This window comes from Pituophis catenifer, unplaced genomic scaffold (assembly GCF_029215685.1).
Source record: "Pituophis catenifer annectens isolate HBS135680 unplaced genomic scaffold, rPitCat1.0.hap2 SCAF_7, whole genome shotgun sequence".
NCBI lineage: Eukaryota > Metazoa > Chordata > Lepidosauria > Squamata > Colubridae > Pituophis > Pituophis catenifer.
In genome coordinates, this window is record NW_027256887.1 from 25,304,431 (window position 1) to 25,330,409 (window position 25,979).

Below are 25,979 nucleotides of genomic sequence, written 5' to 3' on the forward strand. Positions count from 1 at the left end.
TTCATCAGCTTATGAAAGGGAAGCAAAGATACTGGGATAAACAAGTCCCTCGGTTTATGATAGGCTGCACACGCATAATCAGGACAGCAGCCGTTGGCACCCAGTGGTTCTGAATGGATGCACCAGGACACCGGCTGGCAAGTGTTATGTCAGCATTGCTTTGCAGCCACTTAACCATGCCAGCCCCGCAGTCTTCCTTTCCGTAGCTGCTTTTTAAGTCCCTCTGCTCAAGGCGGCATGTAATAGAAGCCCACAACATCCGACATGGGGATAATATTATCCGACATCCAAGAGGCCATTTCGAATGAAAGCAATAGTGAAAAAACACCAGGACGGAAAATACACATCAACGGCTCCACCTCCCGGGCTGCAGCTCGGATCTCGGGGCCGGAGGGAGGCGCTCCGCGCTGGGGCCGAAGGAGTTAAGTGGCGGCGGAGGGTGCCGCTGCTGTTGCTGCTGCGGGGGCCGCCGTTCGCTCGGTTCGGCGCCGTTCTCCACTGCCCGGAGTGGAGGCTCGCTTTGCCAGTGGAAAAATGGCGACGGAGGGAACGAGAGGGGAGTCCAGCTCCAGCGGTTGTGAGGATCCAACGGCAGCGGTAGGCGAAGAAGCGTACGGCGCTGCGGGGGAAGCGAGCCCGCGTCTTTTTTCCCCGGTCCGAAGTGCCGAGGCAGGGCAGGCTTGGAAGAGACGGGAGGCGGTGTCCGGAGCCTTGGCGCCCGGCGTGCGGGGTTGGGGAGGCAGAGCGCAGGGAGCGAGGGAAGGCGCGCGGGGCCCAGAAGGGGCTGAGGGAGACAACGCGCCGGCTTAGCGGGCGTTCTGCCTCCTGCGCTTTGGGGAGGGGAAGCCTCGGAGAACGCTGAGCGGGGGTTTCGCAGTCACAGGACGGCGCCCCCCCCCCGGGCTTCGATCTCAGCAGGATAGAGGATGGGCGCGAGACCCTGCTCAGAGCCGATCCCGGGCGCTGCAACATGCGTGGGGAAGAGATAGCGCGCTTAGGGAAATATGGGCGGGGACCAGAGACCCCTCCAATGACCCTGCTTCGGGTGTCTTTCGATCTAAGGGCGGCCGGTGAGGGTCTCCTCAGAAGAAGAGGTTAGCCGTTAGGCTGTTAGACCCGGAGCTCTTTCTCCCAGGCGGCTCCCCATTGTTTCTCTGCTGCTCTCTAGTCGGTCGGCCAACGCGACCTCGTACTTTCCGTTGGGACCGTCCTGTGGACGTCCACAACCTGCCGTGCCCCCGGGGTGGAGGGGTTATCGGAGTGTCTCAAGGAGCTGACACTACAGTCCTTTCTAGGGTTGATCGCCCTGCCTCCGCTTTCCATTCCAGTTGCCTTTCCCGCCCCGTCAAGCCTGGGGTATTGTGCGAAGATTTTGGAGCGCGGCGTTCCCTTTCCATTCCTAGCTTTCTCGAATGAGGATCGCTCCAAGTTGGAAAGGATATGCTTAATAGGACAGAGGGCGCTTACTGAAGACAGACGGGGAATCAGCCTGCTCGGGCACACATTTCAAAGTGGCAGAGCTGGAATGATCTATCTTTTTCATATCTTTGCTTCAGGCTTTCTCTCACGGGAATACAAGCTCTTTCAAAATCCCCCCAAATATAGATAATTTTAGGCTTTGTCACTTCACCAAATATTCAGCTTGGCAGTCTTTCCCACCCAATACCCCTTCTCCCACCCGCAATGTTATAGGCATGCCCTTAATAATTATATAATTCTTCAATCAATTTCTACTTCACTTGTTTAGCTGATTTAATCTGGTGGTGATTCTGTGGAACTGCAGAGAAAAATCCATGCTTTGATTATTCCCCTGAAAGCTGTAAATCAAAACCCTCTTGTCAGCTGAGTAGCATGTGTTGCTTGTCCATAAGTTGCAAAAGGTATTTCTCACCAGCACTCTTTGAGGGAAAGTAGCAGAAAGTGAGGTTTTATCCCTCCATTAAGGTGGTTCTTTGGAATTATTATTGCATTTGCTCCAGTTGGTTCTTCTCTTTTCAGTAATTACAGCAAAAATAAAAACAAAATAACTCCAGAGCAGCCTTTCACAGTCTGGTTCTCTTCAGATGTGTTGGAGAGCAGATTCCCAGATTCCTGTGTGGTCTGGAAATCTTGCCCTTGTAGCTCAAGACATTTGGGGGAGAGGGAGGGAGAAAGTTGAGGAAATCTGATGAGAAGATGGTTATAGAACTTGACCTTTAGACAAAATCTCTAGGGCAATGAGATGATCAAAAAAGCAGTCAAAAGTAGGTCATGCCAGTATTTCCTGCACAAAGCACAGGAACATCAGAATGTTTATATATTCATTCGTACTGAATTTGAGAAACTAAATTGGAATGTAGAATCCACAATACTGATTGTTTGGAAAAATAATTTCTGGGGATGATGTAAAAGAAATCCCAGTTTTAAGGTTGTTTTAATATAATTCACTATTTATTAGTTTTACAATACACATATTTTGATTAAAATCATTTAAACTATTTGAAATAGTGCTGATCTGCTGAATAGATTCTGGGATGGCAATAGAGTTACCAGCTGAACTGGTAACTCTATTGTTACCAGTTGTAACAACTCTATTGTTACCAGTTGTACTACCTAAAGGGAGACAAGCTTCATAAAATAAACATTCAAGTACTGTATTTAGGAAAAGAGAAAAATGCCATTCAAACCCATGATCCGTCTAGTCCAGTCCACCTGACCTATCACTGCTTTTTGTCTGCAGGATTAAATTTCACATAGAACTATTTCTTTCCGAGTCTTACATGGAAATGCTGGTAATTGAACTTGGGATCAAAGTGTCCTATAATTAAACTAAGGTCCCTTTCCATATTGCAGAATGAATAAAATATATATGTAGATGACATTAGCAATGCGCTATGAAAGTGGAAACATACTTTATATACAGTAAGTCAGGGTATGGAAATGGCTTTCTACATGTACAAGGAAATTTTCCTGCCCCTGCACCCACCCACATCCTCCCAATATAAGTCATCTGATCTGTTCTGGAAAGGCTTACCATCTTCTGGAGCCAAAGAATGGGGAATTTATCAGCAGTAAGGTATCATTAGATCCCATCCCTGGAAAACTATAAGTAATTCCCCTACTAAAAGGTTGCTGCTTTAAGGTTGATCAAGGAAGACTTTTCATTCTTCATTCTTAGTGCCTTTAAATTAACATAAAAAGAGAGCCAGCTCCAGTCATAATGGCATTTAAAAAAAAAACTTGTGGTCCACACAACTTGGACTAAGCCTCAGTGCTATGAGTGGAACTTGTATCTCATTAAATGTGCATAAGGTTGGTTTTTAAAACAGTTACTGGTGTTTTATAATGAAGAAAAACTGATTTCTTTATTAATACCATGTTTCCCCCAAAATAAGATAGGATCTTATTTTCTTTTGACTCCCCAAATAAGGGCTTGGCCTTATTATTGGGGCTTTTATTATTTGGGGGTTGCAGGAGATGGCGAGCGTAGGACTGGATGTCCCGTTGCTGCCATCGCCTTCCCTCCCTGTTCTTTGCGCCGGCTGAGAGGCCCAACACGTCCCGCCTCACCCCAATGGCAACAGCTGCTTCTCTTCCCCACACTCTCTTTATCAAGAGCGGTAGCAGATGGGGTGGGGGAGAAGCGAGACGCATGAAGCGAGACATGGCTCCCCTTGCCGTCTCTTTCCCCCTCCCCCTCGCCGGGCATGACAGGGCTCCTGCCCCTCACTTAGCCACCTGCCCCCTTTTGGGGGTGGCAGGTAGGGCAGGCGAGAAGTGGGACGCGCATCTTACCTTTCCAGCTTTGTCGCGTTCCTCGCTGTTGTGTCCAGGGAAACACGCTGTAAAATAAAACCTTATCACGAGTTCGAGAAGTTTGATTGAACTCGTGAGAAGGTTTTCTTTTACAGCGTGTTTCCCTGGACACAACGGCGAGGAAAGTGATGGAGCTTGAAAGGTAAGACCTGTGTCCCGCTTCTCACCTGCCCCACCTGCCACCCCCAAATTGCATCCCTAAAGGGGGCAGGTGGCTAAGCAAGGGACAGGAGCCCTGCCATGCCCAGCAAGGGGGGGGAGAAGAGATGGCAAGGGAAGCCACGTCTCGCTCCACGCATCTTGCTTCTCCCCCGTCCCACCTGCCACCCCTCTCAATAAAGAGTCTGCGGGGAAGGGAAGCAGCCAGGCTACTGTTGCCATTGGGGTGGGGTGGGACATGTTGGGCTGCTCGGCCAGTGTGTAGAACATGGAGGGGAGGGCATGTCCCCCCTTTTCCCCCGGCCTCGCCTCCTCAACACATTTTGGTTCCGCGGCAAACAACCAGAGGAAATGGCAGGACCAGCTGCACATGCATGTAAGTAGTTGGTGGGAGGGCTTATTTTGCGGTGATGGCTTATATTATCACATGCGCTGAAAAGCCTGATTGGGCTTATTATCCGGACATGTCTTATTTTCGGGAAAACACGGTAGATTTTGCATTGTTGGCCAGGTCTCAAATTAATTTGCAATTTAGCAGTTATCTTTCCACCATTGGGCTATCAACTGAACTGAAATTTGGCTTGGTTTTTACAGACTCCAAAATCTAGCAATATCATGTTATAAATGGAGAACAGCAATTGTTGGACAGCACCCTTCTTTTCTTATTAAAGTTTTAGGATAAGAATGCCGTTTTGAATTTGTCAGCCTTCAATGTTTTATTCTGACTACTTCAGAACATATTAATAAAGGAAAAACAAAACAGAACCCAGTAAGTTTTACCAACATTTAGCAAATGTTGGCAGGCTTTTTCTGGAAAAAATGTATAGAATATTATGAAAAAATAACTCTGCCTTTGAATGTCAGCAGGAAATTTATGACTGGGAGAGGAGTGAAGAGGAAAGCTTTCTAATAGACATATTTGGGAATGAAGCCAAAATTCTTCCCAATCTATGTTTTCCTAAGCAAAGCTTAGTTGGGGGTGGGTGCGAGGGGGGGTTTGCAAACCTTAGTATCTGCTTTGTTGCCATGGTAATACTGACAAGGGAAAAACATGAAGGCATGATTCACCCCTCACACCTACAGGAAGCTCTAAGATACCTTCTCAGAGAAGCCTCCCTAGAAACTGTCCTAAAGGGTTGATGTCCCCATGACATTCAGATAGGCACAGGTTCACATTCCGTCTTCTCAAAAGGAACACAGGTTGGATGCTTTCCTGGTGCCCTTTTACAAGACATTAGGAAATCTGCAGCAGAGCACACCATAAGGAGATACAGTAGTAACTGGATTTCCTACAAGACAGATTCTGATTTTTACATGAGATGAGCAACCTTTGGTGTTTCAGAGGTTTCAGCATCTGCAGCGTCCGTTGGTCCTTGGCCATGCTGGCTGGCACTGATAGGATTTTAAAAGCCTCTGGCGATCCAAGCTGAGTTGCCTGATCAGCAGAGGCATTTTTTCTTTTAAATGCCTCTGACGATCCAAGATGAGTTGCATGATCGGCAGAGGCTTTTAAAAGAAAAAAAGCCTCTGCCGATCAGGCAACTCAGCTGGGATTGTCAGAGCCATTTGAAAGCATTTTTTACAACCTTTTCGCTGAAGAGGTTGTAGAAAAAATGGTTTTACAAGAAAAAAAAATTGGCCATGCCCACCCAGTCACATTACCCCCCCACCACGAAGCCACGCCCACAGAACTGGTAGTAACAAATTTTAGATTTCACCACTGCCTCCATGTGAAATTTCTTTCAAAAAATGTGCATGCAACTATACATATGTAGTGACAGTACTATGTGCTACAGATTTTTCAATAAGCTTGTTTCTCTTGGTTTCTATTTTATATTAAGAATATAATAATATGCCTGAAGCTACTTGTGAGCTATACTCAAGGATTGTTTCAGTCGTGACATTACATAACAGAACTGCTGCTTTCTAGAGTCATCGTCATTGTCAATTGATGCTAATTAGTTTACAGTAAATTAATTCACTTTTTAGTTAATGCAGGTGTTTCTGGATTTTAACTTTTTGGAGACATACAGATCTGTGAACTGCATTTTTTTTTTTTCAAATCTCCACTTGGGGATCCTTATTTTACAGACTCACATGTGGTGCCTTCTCATGGATCTGATTGTATTGCAGTAAATTCTAGACATATTCTAGAATCCCAGAACATGGAGGGGTTTTATGTAGAAACGTAAGAAGGGGATTTCTGGTCCTATGTGCTGGTCTCCTGTTCGTCAGTCCCATGCACTTAGAGCAGTGATGGCTAACCTTTTTGCCATCGCGTGCCAGGAGGGGGGGTGGAGGAGGTTCACGCACGCATGTGCCCACACCCATAATTCTATGCACCCTGCGCATGCGCGTGCAACTCCCCCTCCCCCCCCACTCCTGGCACGTGACGGCCCAATAGGCCCGTTTTTCTTTCTCACTTGGCTCCAGATCCTCTCTATGCATCCTTTCCCACTCCCTCGGAGGCCTTCCGGAGGCCTGAAAAGGCCCATTTCCCAACTCCTGGTGGGACAGGAAGTGATGTTTTTTGCTGTCCCCAGCCTCCAGAGTCTCTCTCTTTCCAACCTTAGCAACTTTAAGACTTGTGGACTTCAACTCCCAGAGTTCCTCAGCCAGCAAAGACAAGATACATTCATCAAGAATCATAAGGTACAACACTTAATGATAGTCATAGGGTACAAATAAGCAATCAAATCATACTAGGAAACAATCAATATCAATATAAATTGTAAGGATACAAGCAACAAAGTTACAGTCATGCAGTCATAAGTGGAAGGAGATGGGTGATAGGAACGATGAGAAGACTAATAGTAATAGTAATGCAGCCTTAGTGAATAGTTTGACAGTGACAGTGTTGAGGGAATTATTTATTTAGCAGAGTGATGGCTTTCGGGAAAAAACTGTTTTTGTATCTAGTTGTTTTGGTGTGCAGTGCTCTATAGCGTCGTATAGCGTAGAATGCACTGAAATGCATTTGGGGCTACAGCAAATGGTTGCATATGCATATACTAGGTTCAGCTATCACAAACTGCGGATGGGAAACATCAGCATCTATCGAAATACTGAGTTTGACAAGACCTGTGATTTGACTGAATGCACAGTGTCTTTTTTGATGTTCTTAAAAAGGACTGTGGTGCAGGAGGGAAACTCCCCCTTTCTACTTAATTGTGAATATAACAAGATAGCAAAAACCTGTTAACAGCCAATCTCAAGTGTTCTCAAGTGACCTTGAGAATGTACCTATTTAATATTATTCATCCTATGGTTTATCAATGTAAATAGAAGCAGCAGAAGTGTAAAAATGTCTAACTGAGCATTTTCATCAGATTTTTCTTCTAAAATCTACTGGATTTATATACAGGATTCTCAGATTTCTTATGAAGATCTTGCTGTGCTAAATGTTTAATATATTTAGCAGTTTCTAGGCAGGCTGATTCTGGCACAGATGTTATCCTTGTATTACATTGGCACAGTGCTTGCTGCAAACATACTTCGATTTTTTTTTCCAGCACAAGTGAGCTTTTAATGATGTTCAAGAGCAGGAACAGACCTTCCCATAGGAAATAAAAGCTATTATAAATACACCTACTTTCCTTTTCAAGAACTTTATCTACCACCTATTCTGACAATTTCAAATCAGCTTCTTTTATTTCAAATCAGCTTCTTTTGAGGTCTTGGAAATGATTTGTCAAAAAACTTGGTGGAAAGCACTAGGAAAAAATAATATCTCCAAAAGAATAAATTTGAATGAAGAAGAAATGGAGAACTTTAGTTATACTTTTGTTCCCTTTAAAATCAGTTGCCTTTAAGCAACTGATATCTACTGTTCTGAAATTCAGAGTAACAGAATAGACTTTGAAGAGAATTTGCAATAATCTTGCCCTACTCTAAATAAACAAGAGGGAAGCAAAAAAACAGGAAAGCTCTCTTTGCTGTTATGCAGTTGTCTGAATTCTAGAGCCCAAATTTGGTAGCTATAAGTATGTAGTTTCTTCTCATGGCTATGCAGACTGTTTGCCCATATGAAATGGCTATGTTGATGCAGATTTCTAATGTGCAATCTGTCATTAATGTAGCATATTAAAGGAGTTGACCCAGACCTCTCTATACTAGTAAACTCTAGATTGCTGTGTAAAGAAAACTCATGTCACCATCCATGTACATGCATAATTGCAATAAACTCCTTGAAGCTAAAGTTGCTACTGAGCAAACATGATTAAACTTCTGAGTAAAAGATTATCAAAGATTATCATAATCTGCCATTTCAGTTATAACCCCTGTCCAATATCAATAGCATGGGTAGGACTTAATTTTCAGGTGAGTGTAGATATATTGTCATAAATTGCTGATGCATTTGTGTATGTCTGTAAGGTTTGGCAGTGGAGTCACCAGGAGGCATCTGGTTATTAATGAAACTATATCTATATCTATATCTATATCTATATCTATATCTATATCTATATCTATATCTATATCTATATCTATATCTATATCTATATCTATCTATCTATCTATCTATCTATCTATCTATCTATCTAGAAAATATTACATAATACTGTAATATAGTACAGAAAATATTACATAATAGTCCTATGTAATATATTTTTATCCAAGGCTGAAATACCTCCAGTATTATAGTAGCTGCAGGACCACAAATCACACAAAAGCTAATATGAAGAGAGAAAAAATGTTAAGGTATGCTGAAAGACAAGAAGAGAAAATGCATGTCCCTGCAAAGAGGAGGCCAGAGAACTTGTGTATTTGTTGATACAGCTGCCTTGGCTCAGAATAAGGCAACCTAGGGCCCTCCAGATGTTGTGGATTGCAAGTCTGATCACTTGAATTGCTAATGTAGTAAAATTCTGGGTAGGTTTGTTCTGAAGTCAATACCCCTGCATTCAACAAAATTTACTTCTGAGTAGACATTAGGTTTCTAGACATTAAGCTTGTGAAATTTTGTCTTTGCAAATGATGAAATAATTTAATCTACATTTTTAGTGCAAATCAGCTTTAAATTATCCATCAACTTTTCCATTTGGTAAATGTTTCAATTGAGTTAAAATGTTTCATTTCATTATAAGTTCCAGTGAAAATAAAAGTTAAAAGATTAAAGTGTATTTAGAAATTTACTTTTTCAAATGAATGTTTTAAAATACACAAATAATGTGAATGCCTTTATTTTCTTCCCAGAATTTTAGAAAATTTGTAGAGTCCATCTTTCTGAAGCACTTTATATTTTAAAAGGATCTGTTTTCAATTATTTCATCACCAACTCCCACACAGCTAAACAATCTTGCTTTTACGTAGGAATGACATTCTAATCTAAACTAATGGCTCATTACAGTGCAAAGATGTTAGAGACAAATATGTTTCCCCTCCCCTCAAGTGATTAAACGCTGGGTTTCCTTCTACTCTTCCAAAAGTCACAAATATTGAATGGATCACTTAATAATCTTGGACGATTGTGATATTTTCACATAATCACCATCTTTACCCTGGAAATTGTTACCCTTTTCTCCCCAAAATAAGACATCCCCTGATGATAATCGCCCCTAGGGGGAGAGACTTCTCTGTGGGGGCACCTACTATCTGGAACGAGCTCCCCCCGGAGATACGGAGGATCCCGGATCTGCGCACCTTCTGCCGCGCTCTTAAGACCTTTTTATTCCACCAGGCGGGCCCGGCCTAATCTTTTCCCTCTTTTTAATTATGCAAATTTTAATCGTTTTTTTAAATGATTGGGGTGTTTTAATCTGTCTGGGCCAAATTGTTTAATTTGATTTTTTTAAAAATTTGATTTATATGCTGCCCTTCTCCAGAGACTCAGGACAGTTTACAGTGCGCTAAGCAATAGCCTTCATCCTTTTGTATATTTATACAAAGTCAGCTTATTGCCCCCACAAACTGGGTCCTCAATTTACCTACCTTAGAAAGGATGGAAGGCTGAGTCAACCTTGAGCCTGGCGAGATTCGAACCTGCAGTAATTGCAGGCAGCTGGTCTTAATAACAGGGTGCTTTAGACCACTGTACTACCAAGGCTCCTTTTACTTTGTTTTTAAATTTTGTATCTATGTATTTTTTCTGTTTGTCTGTTCACCGCCCTGAGTCCTTCAGGAGTAGGGCGGTATATAAATTAAATAAAGTAAAGTAAGTAAAGTAATAAGCCCAATCTGGTTTTTGAGTGCATGGCAATAAAGCCAAGTGCTTATTTCAGGGTTCAAAAAAATATAAGACAGGGTCTTATTTTCGGAGAAACACGATAGCTTTCTCCCAGCCTCTGCTCTCACACTTACTGCATGATCAGCTGAGGAGGGGCTGATAATGCCATGAAATCTAGCAGACTTTTGTAATGCAGAAGTTTGTGACATGCAGATACTTCACGGAAAAAGTGTATGATGATCCGGTATTTTCAGAAATTGTGATGTTTGACCCAGTGTGGTGGCTGGTAAGTGTGCTGCCAAAATTACTAGTAAGAGGATCTGACTGGGTTGTGTGTTTCCCAATCTTAGTAATTTTAAGATATGTGAACTTCAACTTCTAAATTACTCAGCCATGTTGATTGGCCAGCCAGCCATATTGATTGGGGATTCTGGGAGTTACAGTCCACATATCTTAAAGTTGCAAAGGTTAATTAGAAAATGTGTTATAGGAACAAGGCAGGGATGAAATCCAAAAATTTTCCCTACCATTCTGTGGGAGTGGCTTGGTGGGCGTGGCACCAGGAAATAAGAAATATATATCAGGTAAGATGGCAAGAGGAGTCCCATTTTGCTCCACACGCCCCAAAGTAATAAGACATCCCCGAAAATAAGGCCAAGCACTTATTTCGGGGTTCAAGAAAATATAAGACAGGGTCTTATTTTTGGGGAAACATGGTCTATATATGTGTATATGTATATGTATATGTATATGTATATGCATATGTATATGTATATGCATATGCATATGCATATATGTATATAGATATATGAATGAGGCTTATATTTCTAAGTAAAACATTATAATGTGTCTGCATTTCTGTAAAGAAATATGAGCATATGTGAACATATAAATATATATGTGTGTATGTATGTGTATGTGTGCATATGTGTTTGTGTATATAATGCTAATCTAACCAAGATATTACTGTATTTCCACACTTTGTTTAACAATATGCTCACAAGTTTTTTTCTGACAAAGTAGACACAACAGTATGAGACTTTTTATTTTACTTTTGTAATTCAGAATCTGTTAAAAATAGTCCTTTTAAATGTCATTCAGATTCAGCTGTATCCCCCTAAAAGTTAGGCAAAAGACAAATTTCATACATAAAGGACTGCTCAAAGGATGTGTTTGATAAATATGCTTTTAGGCAGGTTTAAAATGTGAACTGCCAAAATTTTACAGCAAATCAGTCCCTGGCTAACAATCTTAAAGTTTGCTCCATACGTTCACCATAAATTTCTCTATCTTTTTGTGCTTGGTAGAAAGCTGATAAAAAAGGAAAAGAGAATTTGATCAACAGATTAAAAAAAACCCAGTGAGCAACAGTGGACATGTGGACAGTTTAAGTCTGAAGATGTGTGATGAAATCAAATAGATAAAATGTAATCTTTATTGTATATGGTGTTTGATCCTAATGTGAACAAGTAACTACCAGGAAATCAATCAATATGAATATGAGATTTAAAAAACTCTACTTCAGAATATTGAATTACAAATATACTTAGTGAGAAAATAAAAATCCATTCAAAGTGTCTTGGAACTGGATTGATTTTATTGTAAATTATAAGTTTATTCTTATTTTAATATGCAAATGGAATAATCTAGCAGTTACAAATCTTATATTCCTCTTGAAAATAAAGTCTTAATCAGGCAAGAATTCTGAATAGATTTGCTAATATAAAGAAGATAGGTCCCATGGAAAATGCACCACCCTACACACAAAGCAGAAGGTTTTCATGAGCAAGATTTCTTTTTTGTTTTGTTTTATTTTCCCAATCACTTATTCAGACAATTCAACAGATAAGTTTAAGACCTGCCTTGAGTGCCTGTATAATTAGAATGGTGTAATTACATATTTAAATAAATATTTCCGGAATAGGCATTTTCAGGGTCTATAAAAACATAAAGTGCCAGCCAGGATGCCTCCTTGCTGTAAGCCAAAATCAGAAACTGTCACATAGAAAGTCTGTAGTAAAAGGTCCAACCTTTTAGCATAGAGATTTTAAAGAGTTGAAATCATGTCTGTCTTCGATGATCAAGCAAAATATATGGCCACAATTCTTGCTGTGTTTTCCCAACATGACATTGTCTTTAATATGTAGAAAAACACCGTGGGTTCTGTTTAGCTTCATATTAGTATGCTGTGGACTGTGTGCTCCAAAATGGTGGGTGAGACCAAAAGAAATGTAAACATGAATTCATTTAATTTATATTTTATTAGTATGACACTATAGTAATATGTGTAATATTTTTCTTCTATTATCATAGTAAAATTATAAATTGGTAATATTTGGCCATTATCATTATCATAAGGGTTTTGAGATCTTCATGTAGCCAGGGAACCTCAAACTGCTTACCTACTTTTTAGAAACAGGGTGACTTGAATTATATATATGCCTTAGACTCTCCTACATGGAAGATGAGCAGAGATTACCGGTAGCTCCTGTATTTACTGAGAGTTTTATTGATGTTTTATTGCAGTGGGATTACTTGCTGTTTCTAGGAGCATTAAAAGCTAGAGATAAAACATGAATCAATCCAAGCCTTCCACTGTGGGGTGGATAGCTGTCAAAGCAAACCCATCATAATATATAACTTTCTCAAATACATCTGCATTTATGTAGCCACACTTATGGGTGGATAAACAAGGAAAAAGTAAAACATTCAAGTTGAGTTGAATCCCTGGTGAATCATTGCAGTTTCTTGATCATTTTGGAATTGTTCAGTTTCTTGCTTGCTGTAGTGCACATGCTTGACTCTTGTGGAAAACATTGTTTTTTTCTTCCTTACTTATAATTGAACCCTGTTGCAGGAATAATTTTATTTTACTATTTCATTAGATGGAACATCTTCATAGAACCTCATTTATTTATTTTTATTTTGCAGAAAAGAGAATTCGATGTGGACAGTCTCAGCAAATCAGAATTGAGGATGCTTCTGAGTATTTTAGAAGGGGAGTTGGAAGCACGAGATCTTGTGATTGAAGCTTTGAGGGTATGTCATTTATTTATTATAGATACATTTTTCAGTCTAGAAAAAAAAAGTATTGCTCAGATGTAGTAATGATTCTACTAATTATAGATGAATAATTAAATTTCAGTATCAGAATGGATGGTACTCGATGAACTCTAGAATTTCTGTTCAGACTCCAGGATTGTTGGTATCACGTTGGGGCAAAATCTTTCAAAAGATTACCCTGCAATGTTTGATTAAGCAATACACTGATAATTAATACAAAAAATACTGGGCGAGTTTTACTATGATCAAGCCCTTTGAGGCTCATAAATTCAAGTACCATTTCTATTTCTTGAAAAATCTAGTAAGCTAATTCATCAAAATCTTGCAGATTACTACCAAAGTAATTTTCATATATAACTAAAATCTTTCTCAGACCCATCCTCCCTCCACTTTACTCCCTCTGGACTCTGGACTCTCTTCTGTAATGGCTTTGTTTCCCACCTGAATTGCCTTAGTGCCTCCTCTGTATTTCCTAAGTCTGTAGGCATTTCATCACAACCAGATGATTTTTGGGACTGGGATGGGGTGGGATAAATCTATTTTTAAATGAATGGATAGAAGCCATACACTTCATAGATGGACAAAGAGTAAAGGTTTACTCTGGTTACTACTAGAATGGCAACTAAAATTCTCAGCACTACTGACAGTTAAGCTGCTTCTGCCTGTCTATATGTGGTTGTTCCATCTTGATTAACTAGTGTAGGCTGTGATTTAATTTATTGTATTGTGTTGTGTTGTATTGTATTATTATATTTTATTGTATTTTATTGTATTATTTGTTGACTCCTGGCAACTGCCTGGACTAGTCCCTTCAAATTTTTTGGCACGATTTCAGAAGTGGTTTGCCTTTGCCTGCTTCCTAGAACTGAGAGATTCTGACTAGCCCCATGTCACCAACTGAGTTTGTGCTTAAATTGTAATCCCGACTCCTGGTTTCTAGCCTAGTGCCATAACCATTTCCCCAGACTGGCTCTCTATTCCGGACTGTGATAGAAACTGCTAAATAAATAGTGAAAATCCTGTGTAATGTTTCTATTTGCAGATGTGGATTTTCTGAACAGAACTGAAGGGGCATTTTCTTTCCATTCTTGCAGTCCATCATTTTTGCATCTCCTTGCATGAAATGGAATGTGTCCCATAGACGCTTTTGCATAAGAAGGTTCTATTAACTACTTGATAAGATTACTCTAATTTAAGTTTTAAGTGACATAATACTTCATTTGCCTCTAATGGCTTTTCATATCTACTGATCTCTGAATTCTCTGCTTCAAGTATCATTATTTCACTTTTCCATACCTATTAGATTCAAAATAAATTTATTATTATTATTATTATTATTATTATTATTATTATTATTATTATTTTATTTCTATACCGCCCTTTTCCTGCGGGACTCAGGGCGGTGTACAGCCAAGATAAAACATTGCATATAAAATTTAAAAACAATTTAAAAAACAATTAAATAATTTTGGCCCAAGATATTAAAAACAACCCAATTAAAACCAAATTCAATTAAAACTGAGAGGATGGGATCAAGCCAGCCCAGCTAGTTGGAATAGGTGTGTTTTCAGGGCCCGACGAAAAGTCCGGAGGTCTGATATCGTGCGTATCTCAGGGGGTAGGTCATTCCAGAGAGCGGGTGCTGCCACAGAGAAGGCTCTCCCCCTGGGGGCGCCAGCCGACACTGTCTGGCCGACGGCACCCTGAGGAGGCCCTCTCTGTGCGAGTGAACCGGTCGGTGGGAGGCTATTGGCAGCAGAAGGCAGTCTCACAGATAACCCGGCCCTAAGCCATGGAGCGCTTTAAAGGTGGTCACCAACACCTTGAAGCGCACCCGGAAGACCACAGGAAGCCAGTGCAGCTCGCGCAGGAGAGGTGTCATATGTGAGTGCCCTGTCGCTCCCATAATCCCCCGCGCGACCGCATTCTAGACTAACTGTAGCCTCCGGGTGCACCCCAAGGGGAGCCCCATGTAGAGGGCGTTGCAGTAGTCCAGGCGGGAAGTGACGAGTGCTTGAGTGACCGTGCGTAGGGAGTCCCGATCCAGAAAGGGGCGCAACTGGCGTATCAGGCGAACCTGATAAAAGGCCCCCCTGGCCACGGCCGTCATGTGCTGTTCTAAAGACAGCCGTGGATCCAGGAGGACGCCTAAGTTGCGAGCCCTCTCCGTGGGGGCCAGTGATTTGCCCCCAATAGCCAGCGATGGCACCAGCTGGCTATATCGGGACGCCGGAAGCCACAGCCACTCGGTCTTGGAAGGGTTGAGTCGGAGCCTGTTTCTCCCCATCCAGGCCCGCACGGCCTCCAGGCACTGGGACATGCAGAAATTTCTTCTAAATTATAATCCCTGTCAGATTGAAAACCCTTCCACATCCTGAATACTTTTGCATAGGAAGCATTCTTACTTAACAGAGGTATTCACTGGCATTATCTGTTCTGTTGTGAGTTTTTATAGGTTTTTTATATTTAATTTTGTGCAACTAAGCAGGCTACACAAACATCACAGTCAATTTAGGAAAAAAATGAATGCTTTTGTCAGTAAGTTATCTGCCAGTGAGAAGAATCATATATGGCAATTGTTTCAGACCTCAGAATACTCAAAATGTGATAATTGGATGTGGCAGTTACCGGTATATGTCATTCTGAATTTACCGGTATAAATGGTGTAATTGTTTTGGAGTTACATACTATATTTGAGATATGTCCCATGGGATGAATGAGATTTCTTTCCAAATTAACCTAGAATTTAATAAGGACTTTCTTAAACAGTTACTTCTATCATCTTCTGTAAAGACAACCACAAAGTATACCCATGTGAATTTCCTTTTCATAGGAAATTCTAGGAGGGGGATGCATCCCAGAGGGGGAGGGTGTTTCACAAGACATGGGCTGCTATGGACTGGCCCTCCCCCTAGATGCAATATTTAAGGATGAACAAAATAACAGAGTTAAAAGGGACCTTGGAGGTCTTCTAGTCCAACCCCCTGCTCAGGCAGAAAATCCTATATACCATTACAGACAAATGGTTGTCCAATTTCTTTTCAAAAACCTCTAGTGTTGGAACACCCACAACTTCTGGAGGCAAGTTGTTCCACTGATTAATTGTTCTCACTGTCAGGAAATTTTTCTTTACTTCTCTCCTTGATTAGTTTCTATCCTTTGCTTCTTATCTTGTCTTCTTGTGCTTTGAAAAATAGGTTGACCCCCTCTTCTTTGTGGCAGCCCCTTAAATATTGGAACACTACTATCATGTCACCCCTAGACCTTCATTAAACTAGAATACACAATTCCTGCAACCCTTCTTCATATGTTTTAGCTTCCAATTCCCTAATCATCTTTGTTGCTCTTCTCTGCACTTTTTCTAGAGTCTCAACATCTTTTTTATATCGTGGCGATCAAAACTGGATGCAATATTCTAAGTGTGGTCTTACCAAGGCATTATAAAGTGGTGCTAACACTTCACATGATCCTGATTCTATCCCAGTTAATGCAGCCTAGGACTGTGTTGGCTTTTTTGTTAGCTGCACACTGCTGGCTCATTTTTAAGTGATTGTCCACTAGGATTCCTTAAGGGAAAGGAACCGGTGTGTGCCCTCCTAGCCTGACCTGGTAGAATGGGAAGATACCCTCAAGAATAGGTAGTCCTGCAAATTGCCTTGACCCATGCTATGCAGGATTTTAAATGTGATAAGCAGCACTTCGTATTGCACCCAGAAATAAACTGAGAACCTATTTGCATTAAAAACAACATTCAAGCAATGCTATTACTTAGGAAGAATTGCACCGCTTAAGTAGATGTACATGGAGAAGCATAGCCATATGATACCATTCTTTGTGTAAATGAAAGAGTGTTTTCAAATCTTCCTCTGCTTGCTAAAATTAATAGGACTATTAATGTCATCAATTGAGTATCAATGAAAATATTAGTGTTTAAAAATACAGAAACCTCTAAAATGGTTTGTGACTGACACTGAAGCCTACAAAACACAAACAACTTGTCAGAAAATCTTTAGTTTTAAATGCTGTTTCTGTGTCAGGCTTGAAGATTAACAGCCCACACAAAATACACTGTGTTCCATAAATGGTAATGTTTCTCTAATGAATCAGCATATGTATAATAACTCCTGAGAATTGCATATACTGTATAAGATGCATTGTGTATACATTGTACATGGTTTTCTGTAGATAGAACATTTCATGCTTTATAAACCAGTTGCATTGTGTTTAGATTTTATCTTGTACAATTAGACAAGAAAAAATGTTTTATGTCTACCAATAAACTGCTTGGTGATGGTAGGAATACAAGAATATTTAGCAATTTTTCTTTTTTTCTTTTTGTTATGATTTTTTGTTCCTTACGATTTATATTGATTGTTTCCTAGTATGATTTGATTGCTTATTTGTACCCTATGACTATCATTAAGTGCTGTATACCTTATGATTCTTGATGAATGTATCTTTTCTTTTATGTACACTGAGAGCATATGCACCAAAGACAAATTCCTTGGGTGTCCAATCACACTAGGCAATAAAGAATTCTATTCTATTCTATTCTATTCCTATTCCTATTCCTATTCCTATTCCTATTCCTATTCTATTCTATTCTATTCTATTCTATTCTATTCTATTCTATTCTATTCTATTCTATTCTATTCTATTCTATTGATTTCATGTGGCCTTTCTTTACATAATATCTTAAGATATTGTTATAAAATCTAGTTATATTCAGAGGCTGCCTTTTGATATGAAATAGAATCTAATATCAAGACCACATTGCAAGGAGTTTCAAATACTTCGACCCTAATCCTGAAATGAAATGCACAATCCTCAGAGACAGTTATGGAACTTTTTTTCTGGGATAATTGGATGTAATTTGATTGACTGCAGCATAGGCAAACTCCAGAACTTTGTCTAATAATAATAGTAAAGTAAAAATGCTAAAGTCTTTGACTTTATAGGTTATGTGCAAATTCTGATTTGTAAACTGGGAAATAATCTCAAAAATACACTATTTTTTGTTTTCTCCCCAGAGAACGATTCTCCTTTTACTTATTTGATTTAATTACACTTCTGCGAGCACGGCTGCTAAGTGTGAAAAATGCTGTTCAGATAATTTCTCAACTCATTATTTAGAATGATTATTTTTTTGCAGTTAGAAGTCCAGGTTGACTTTCTGTGTTCTGCTATTCAAAATACTTAAAAAGGCATTTTGCCAAGAGACACAAAAGAGCAAAGGGCTGATTGAGTAGAAAGAAGAGGGAATGAAATTCAACAGAATGTATAAGAAATGAGCCCAGAAGGTTAAGATTTTAGGGTTGCCGAAATGGCTTCTTATTTTTGAAACACAATTTAAAGAGGATAATTTTTAAAATTTCGTTCACCATTATGAGCTTGTTTGTGAAAATATTTTCAATTTTGAAGCCAAAGTTGTAATCAGACTTTATAATATGCTTCACTTCTTTTGTGAAAAGCTAGAGATGTATATGTTGCAATTAAATATTTTGGTCTGTGAGAAAACAGTTATATATATGAAGAACACTGTTAATTAAATATAGTATCCACTAATACAGTGGCATCAAACAATTTTTCCATGGACCAGCAGCAGCAGGGGCGATGGTATCCCACACATACGCAGATGAAGCTTTGCTCGCTTGCGTGGCCCGATTGCTAATAGGCCACAGAATGGTATCAGCTCACAGACGGGGGGGTGGGGATCCCTGCAATAACATACCTATGTACATGTGTATGTGGGTGCAGATGTGGATGTGTGTGTTAGGCTGAAACTGCATTTATTAAATTGCTTGGAAATTTGAATTTTTTTTTTATGAGAAAGACTAGCTTTTTCATCTGAAAAAAGTTTTGAAGAAAATTGTTTGTTTGTTTGTATTCCACCTTTATTATTTTTACAAATAACTCAAGGCAGGGAACATATTCATACTATTGATCCTTGCATTTATGTAAAAAGTGGAAAATCCTATTCTTATTCTTCATAGCTAAATTTATGATTTAAACCAGACTTATAATTAGAGTCAACTTCATTGTTAATATTTTAGATATGAAAGACCATATGTATTGAATCAGAAAATTAAAGAATGAAAAGTTATTACAATATACAGTAGCACTGCAAAATCATGAACAAAATCTTTAAAAGTAAAATATTGGAATGTGTTGTAGCGCGGGAATAACGAGAGGCACAAGCAAGCTGGTGACAACAGCTCTTTAATTCAGGGTGAGACTTCAGCAAAGAACCACAGGCAACAGCCCTCCTTATATACAGTTCTGAAACACCTGTTAACCAATCACAAGCATTGTTGCATTTGAATTTCCTGCACAAAATAGATATATACATAACACCCCTCCATTCCCAGAAGGCACTTATCCTATCTATTTACATATTTACATACAAAATCACGCAGGTGACCAGGGCATGACTTAACTCTGGTTGACCTGCGCAATTCAGTTGCTGGAGAGGCGTCGAGCCGGTCAGAGGGACCTCCCGTCTCTCCTGACTCCGCCAATGGAACCTCCTGGATTTCTCCAGAGGCATGGCCATCCCCGGCTGGGAGTGTTGACTCGCAGGGGCGGTGCTGGAACTCAGGCTTACCCGATAAGTATTCTGGTTTACTCGGGCTTGAGATAGCTGTTTCGGGGAAACTTTGGAAGTTAGGTTTTACAGTATTGGAGTTTTCACAGGCTTCACAATTCAAACGTTTGCGTAATTGATCTATGTGCCTTCTCCAAATTTTTCCTAGCCCTACGTCCACTGTGTATGATTTTGGACCAGTGATCCCTACAATAATTCCCTCAAGCCATAGTGGGCCATTGGCATAATTCCTAGCGAATACCGTGGCCCCGATTTGAAATTGTCTTAATCCTCCCTCTTCCCCCTTAAAATTATCTGTGGAGTAGTTTGGGTGTAAATTGTCGAGGGTGCACCTGAGTTTACGGCCCATTAAGAGCTCCGCTGGACTGCGCCCCGTGGCAGTGCACGGGGTTGCATGTTGTATTGCTAAGAATTGATCAATCCTAGCTTGCCAGTCTCCCGCATCGAGTTGGGACAGAGCTTCTTTGGTCGTTCATATGAATCTCTCTGCAAGGCCATTCGAAGCCGGATGAAAAGGAGCAGATAATGCGTGTCATTTGCCTAACTCGGCCAGATAGCTCTCGAATTGAGTTGCTGTGAATTGGGGCCCGTTATCAGAGACCAGAGTGTCTGGCAGACCATGGGTTGCGAATAGTTTCCTGAGGACTTTAATTACGGCCTCAGAAGTGGTGGAAGGCATCAAAGCTATTTCCAACCACTTTGAAAAAGCGTCTACAATTATGAGAAAATTCTGGCCGTGGAATGGGCCTGCAAAATCAATATGGATCCTCCCCCATGGTCCCTTAGGCTTTTCCCACTCTCTAACGGGATCTACGGGGGGATCCGGGCGGGACTCCTGACAGGGCCTACACTTCCCCACCCATTCAGTGACGTCTTGGTCAAGATGTGGCCACCACACATAACTCCGAGCCAGATTCTTCATTCTAACTATACCAGGGTGCCCTTTGTGTAGCAACTCTAGCACCTGACACCTTAAACGAGAGGGAATAACCACCCTGTCGCCCCACAGTAAACAGCCCCCCAACATAGACAATTCATTTTTTTTTTATGAAGAACAATTGAAAATCCCCACTATCCACCTTAGTTGGCCAACCCCGCATGACCCAGCCCATTACAGTATGTAAAACAGAGTCTTTGGCAGATGCCCTTGCCACCTCGCCAGACGAGAGGGGCCCCAGGGACACAACATCGATCAACAAAACAGGGGCTTCCGGGGTCGGGTTTTCCAACAGTTTGGGCAAGGGGCATCGGCTGACGGCGTCAGCATGGCCCAGAGTCCGGCCCGGTCGGTGGATTAGTCTATACAAGTAGGCAGCCAGGAAAATAGACCATCTGGTCATCCGGGGGAAGAGAGCGGCCGGGGTCGGCTTGTCGCCAGCCAAAAGTCCCAACAATGGCTGATGGTCCGTTATAAGTTCAAAAGTCCGGCCAAACAAATATTCGTGAAATTTTTTGACCCCCGCTACAGCCGCTAAGGCCTCCCTGTCCAGCTGGCTGTAATTTGCACTAGACAGAATGCGAGAGTAATAGGCAATGGGCGCCTCTAACCCATTCGCCTCTAACCTATGGCTCAACACAGCGCCCACATCAAAAGGGGACGCATTGCAGACAAGTACAAGCGGTAATTCTGAGTTATACTGTATAAGAAAACTGTCCTCAGACAAAAGTTTTTTAACAGCCTTAAACGCGGCCGCTTCAGTCTTGCCCCAAACCCAGGGAATGTTTTTTCCTAGTAGTCTATGCAATGGTTGCACAATGGTGGCTTTGTCTTTGAGGAACATGGTATAAAAGTTCAGAAGTCCCAGGAAGGCCTGCAGTTCAGCCTTCGATTCTGGCATGGGTGCATTTTGGATGGCCCTTACTTTGCTTTCTGTGGGGTGAATGCCTGTGCCGTCGATTTGGTAGCCCAAAAATTCTACGGAGGGTACCGCAATTTTACATTTGGACTTCTTGAGTTTAAGTCCCGCTTCTCTAAACCTTGTTAGTACTTGCCTAACCCTATCTCCGAGCTGTGCCTCATTCTGGCCACTAATGAGGACATCGTCAAAATAGGGGACAACCCCCGGGAGTCCTTGTAGAAGGCGCTCCATAGTGCTCTGGAATAGCCCTGGGGCAATGCTAACCCCAAACTGTAGCCTAGTGCATTTGAACGCACCTCTGTGCGTTACTATAGTTTGTTATTCTGCCGTAACGTCATCTACTGGCAGCTGCTAGTACGCCTGCGCAAGGTCTAACTTAGCGAATATCTTGCCAGGCCCCAGGGAGTGAAGTAGATGGTGGACGATCAGAACTGGATAGGCGCTCTGCTGCAACGCCTTATTGATCGTGCATTTATAGTCAGCGCAGATTCTGATTGATCTGTCTGACTTTACTGGCATGACTATTGGGGTTTCCCACTTAGCGTGATCTACGGGAACTAACACCCCTTGTTTTATTAATTTGTCAAGCTCTGCATCGATTTTTGGTTTGAGGGCAAATTGTACTTGTCTTGCCTTTAACCTAATTTGGGCTACATTAGGGTCTAAATTAAAAGAGATAGGGGTCCCCACATACTTGCCTAGCGTCTCTTCAAAAACGTCCTGGAATTCATGTAGGAGGCTTTCTTTAAGAGATGGTCCATCGATGCTGTGGACACCCGTGAAGCCCATGCCGAGGGCTCGAAACCACGCTAGGCCCAGGAGACTTTGTAGCGGCTTGCTGACGATGGTCAGGGGAAGCTCTTTCTGGAACTCGCCGTAGGTGACCTGGAACGTGCCCACGCCTTCCACAGGAACTCGGTTTCCTTGGTAGTCGAGGAGGCGAACTCGTTGCCGTGACAGCTGTTTTTTCTGGAACTTCGGTAGAAGCGATTTGAGTGTAGCCCAGGATATGATTGACAGGGTAGACCTGGTGTCGATTTCCATTTCGCCTGGTCTTCCTTCAATTTCTACTCTCGTGTAGACTTTTTCCTCTGCAGACGTGCTGGTTTGCCCGATTCTCATGCTGTAGGTCTCTCGTTTTTGAGTCTCGCGCCACCATCTCTGGTTTGAACGTGTTGGTTCTGGTTGGTTGTGATAGTCACGTGACTTGTTATTTCGCGGAAATTGAGCTCTACAGACTCTAGCCAAATGGCCCTTCTTTTCACAGCGCCTGCAAATGGCGTCTCGGTATTTGCAGGACTGTCTCTCGTGATTTCCACTGCAACTCAAGCAGTTCTCGTGGCGGCGACTTTGCTCGTTCTTCTTTTTGTCCGTGTGGAAGACGTCCTCGTCTGACTCTTCCTCTGTACTGGTTCGCACTTCCTCTCTATGGACAGGGACTGACTTCGGGCTATCTTTGCTCGGCTGTGGCCGTTGGAGCACTTCGGAAGCCTTAGTGGATGCTTTGTGTGCTCTGGCTTCGTCGAGCGCACCGGCTAATGTCAAATTTCACTAGTAAGCACCTCTAATCGGGTGTCTCTTACGCCACAAATCAATTGTTCGAGGAGTGCGTCGTCTAGATCCCGGTAGTCTCAATGCGTTGCGGCTTTTCTAAGGGCAGCCACATATGCGCTGACCGGTTCTCCTTCTCTTTGTACTCATTGCCGTAGCTCGTAGCGTTGTACAAACTTCGAAGGAACGGGAGCATAGTGGGCTCTCAGGTTTGCTTGTAGGACGTCCCAGGGGACCGTCTGGACTGGAGTTGGCTCACAGAGGGACTCGGCCATTTCGAAAACGTCTGGTCCGCAGTGGCTCAAGAAGAGGGCTCTTTTCCGATTCGCAGAGAGCCCTTGCATCTCACTTGCTTCCAGGGAACACTCGAACCTGGTCAGATACGACCCCCACTTCTCTTGGGTCGGATCGAAGGGTTTTGGCGGACGTAGGGAGACATTGCAGTATGTCTCCGTAGTCCGCTCGTCACTCTGGCTGGAAGTCAGAGCTCTTTTTGATTTGCTTCTTGTAGCCTCTATCCCACCTTCATCGCCAATGTTGTAGCGTGGGAATAACGAGAGGCACAAGCAAGCTAGTGACAACAGCTCTTTAATTCAGGGTGAGACTTCAGCAAAGAGCCACAGGCAACAGCCCTCCTTATATACAGTTCTGAAACACCCGTTAACCAATCACGAGCATTGTTGCATTTGAATTTCCCGCACAAAATAGATACATACATAACAGATTGATTTCTCTTTAGGAATCTAGTATTATTTTTAAATGTACTAGTTTAGTTTTTGAAATTGTGGGAAGAAAAATCCAGTCCGGTTTCAAGCCAGGAGAAAGATGCTGGAAATAAAATGGAGGCTGATTGGAAATAAATACTCCGTTTATTGGGATGCTGCAGTGTTTGAAGAAACTTCAGTGACAGAAACATGTTTGTTTGTTTATTTGTTTGTTTGTTTGTCAAATATGTACAAGATGACAAGTATAGGTATGAACATAAACATAAACAAAGGAAGTAAATACAAATAAATGGGGACAGTAAGACAGAGACAGTAGGCATGCTGGTGCGCTTATGCATGCCTCCTTTACCCATCCCTTTATGTTCCTACAGTGGCTGACAAAATGGCTGAATGAGTGGATGGATCTTTATAGGTTTCTGGGGCATTGTGTTTGAGATTGTCATGAGTGTTTCCAGGATTGCTGTGGCTATCTGCCTACTCACAAACAGTATGGTTTTAATCAAGCCATCTGCTGTTGGCAATTACCTGCAAGCCTTCCCCGACCTAGTTAATTGCAGGTTAACTCCCTATATAAGCAAGGACCTTTCGCTTGCTACTCGGGCCTAGTTTAATCTAGGCCTAAATGCACTGCTCCTGCAGGAAGCTTGGTGCAACGCCGCAGATGGGAGAAGAATGCAGATAAGGACTCCAGATGTTACAGAGAGACTCCCACGGATGCTTGCCTTTTGCTGTTTTATAGCACGCAAGCTATCATCGGGACTGCTGTTGCTGGATCTTCTTCCTCCCACAAGCTTCAAGCAATGTTTGCTGTTTGAACTGATTTTATTTCAGGTGACTTTCAGCTGTGAAGCTCGTGCTGCTCCCACCATGATGGCCTTGATGATGTATCGACGCCGAAGCTGCTTACCTTCATGCTAGCTTTATTCTTTTGTGAACTGTTTCGATATTGTGGAGAGGGATCTAGGGAGATAGCCTTGCTTCACATACCCAGATAAGACTTTGTTTTTAATGTGTTTTCTTAAAGACATAGTGCTTTTTAAATGTTTTAAAGTAAATTATATTTTTACACAAGACGCCTCTGTCAGAATCATTTCAGTCTCAGTGTGTTTACTCGTGAGCTGGTTCACGGTCCGGGGTACCCCTCAACCCCATTTCGTCACAGTTGGTAGCAGAGGATGGTTTAACGAACTTACGCTCATGTGGTAACGCGCTAGATTGGAATGTCTGCAGTTGAATAGATGTTGACTAGGGCAGCAGCAGCAGCAAAAAGTATGAAGTCACAAACTGGACTGTCTGGGGCTCAGGCCAAAAATGTTTTGGCTGAAAAATCCCAAACTCTAATTGATTTAGAGAATAGTGGAGCTGTAAGTTTTGGAGCAGAGGCCTCAACTTCTGAAGGGCCTAAGATAGTGAGTAAACCATCATCACCTATAGAAGTAGAGACTGGAAGAACGCCACTTCAGGTCTTGAAAACAAATACAGAGGTGGATGATGAGTTTAGGAAGGCAATCCTTCAGTTTTTAGGTTTGCCCACAGTAAGTCAGAACCCGACTGCTGATTCTAGTGAATTATTAAAGAATTCAGCCGTGAAAGGAAAGAAGATCGAAGTCCTACAAAACACCGGATCGGTAAGAGACTTTCAATCTTTTCCTAAAACCCCCACCTCAGACCATAAGTGGAGAATGGGGGATAACAGACTGCCTGATTCGAATGTTCCTGCTTCTTTGTTAAACCAGCATGGCCAAGTTGATGTTGCGCCACCTGCTGTTGAAGCCATCATAGATCAGGCTATAAAGACTTTAGCTCCCTTGATGACATCAGTGACTTCTGCTAAAAGTTTAAGAGACTCTCATGTTGAGCGTAAGGTTGCAAGTGTGATAGAAACTTTGGCAACCATTTTAGGCGATGGTTTGCAGGCACCATCGGCTCAACAAATAGTAGCTGCACATACCAAAGCACCCCTGATGTCTGTGACTAATTCAGCGCACGCCACGAGTGGGATATATCCATCCGTGACGACATCGACATCCAGGACGGTTCCGGAGGCTACCTCAACTGAA

General features: G+C 41.9%; 1 protein-coding gene across 1 annotated transcript in view; it reads left to right on the forward strand.

Moving 5' to 3' along the window:
* The first annotated feature begins 555 nt into the window (after positions 1 to 555).
* LOC139319630 (cortactin-binding protein 2-like) overlaps positions 556 to 25,979 on the forward strand; it is a 68,967-nt gene continuing 43,543 nt past the window's right edge. Inside the window, exons 1-2 of the mRNA XM_070947557.1 lie at positions 556 to 597; positions 13,049 to 13,156. Of these exons, the coding sequence (XP_070803658.1) occupies positions 13,094 to 13,156 (63 nt within the window). The 5' untranslated portion in view covers positions 556 to 597; positions 13,049 to 13,093. The remainder of the gene's footprint in view (positions 598 to 13,048; positions 13,157 to 25,979) is intronic.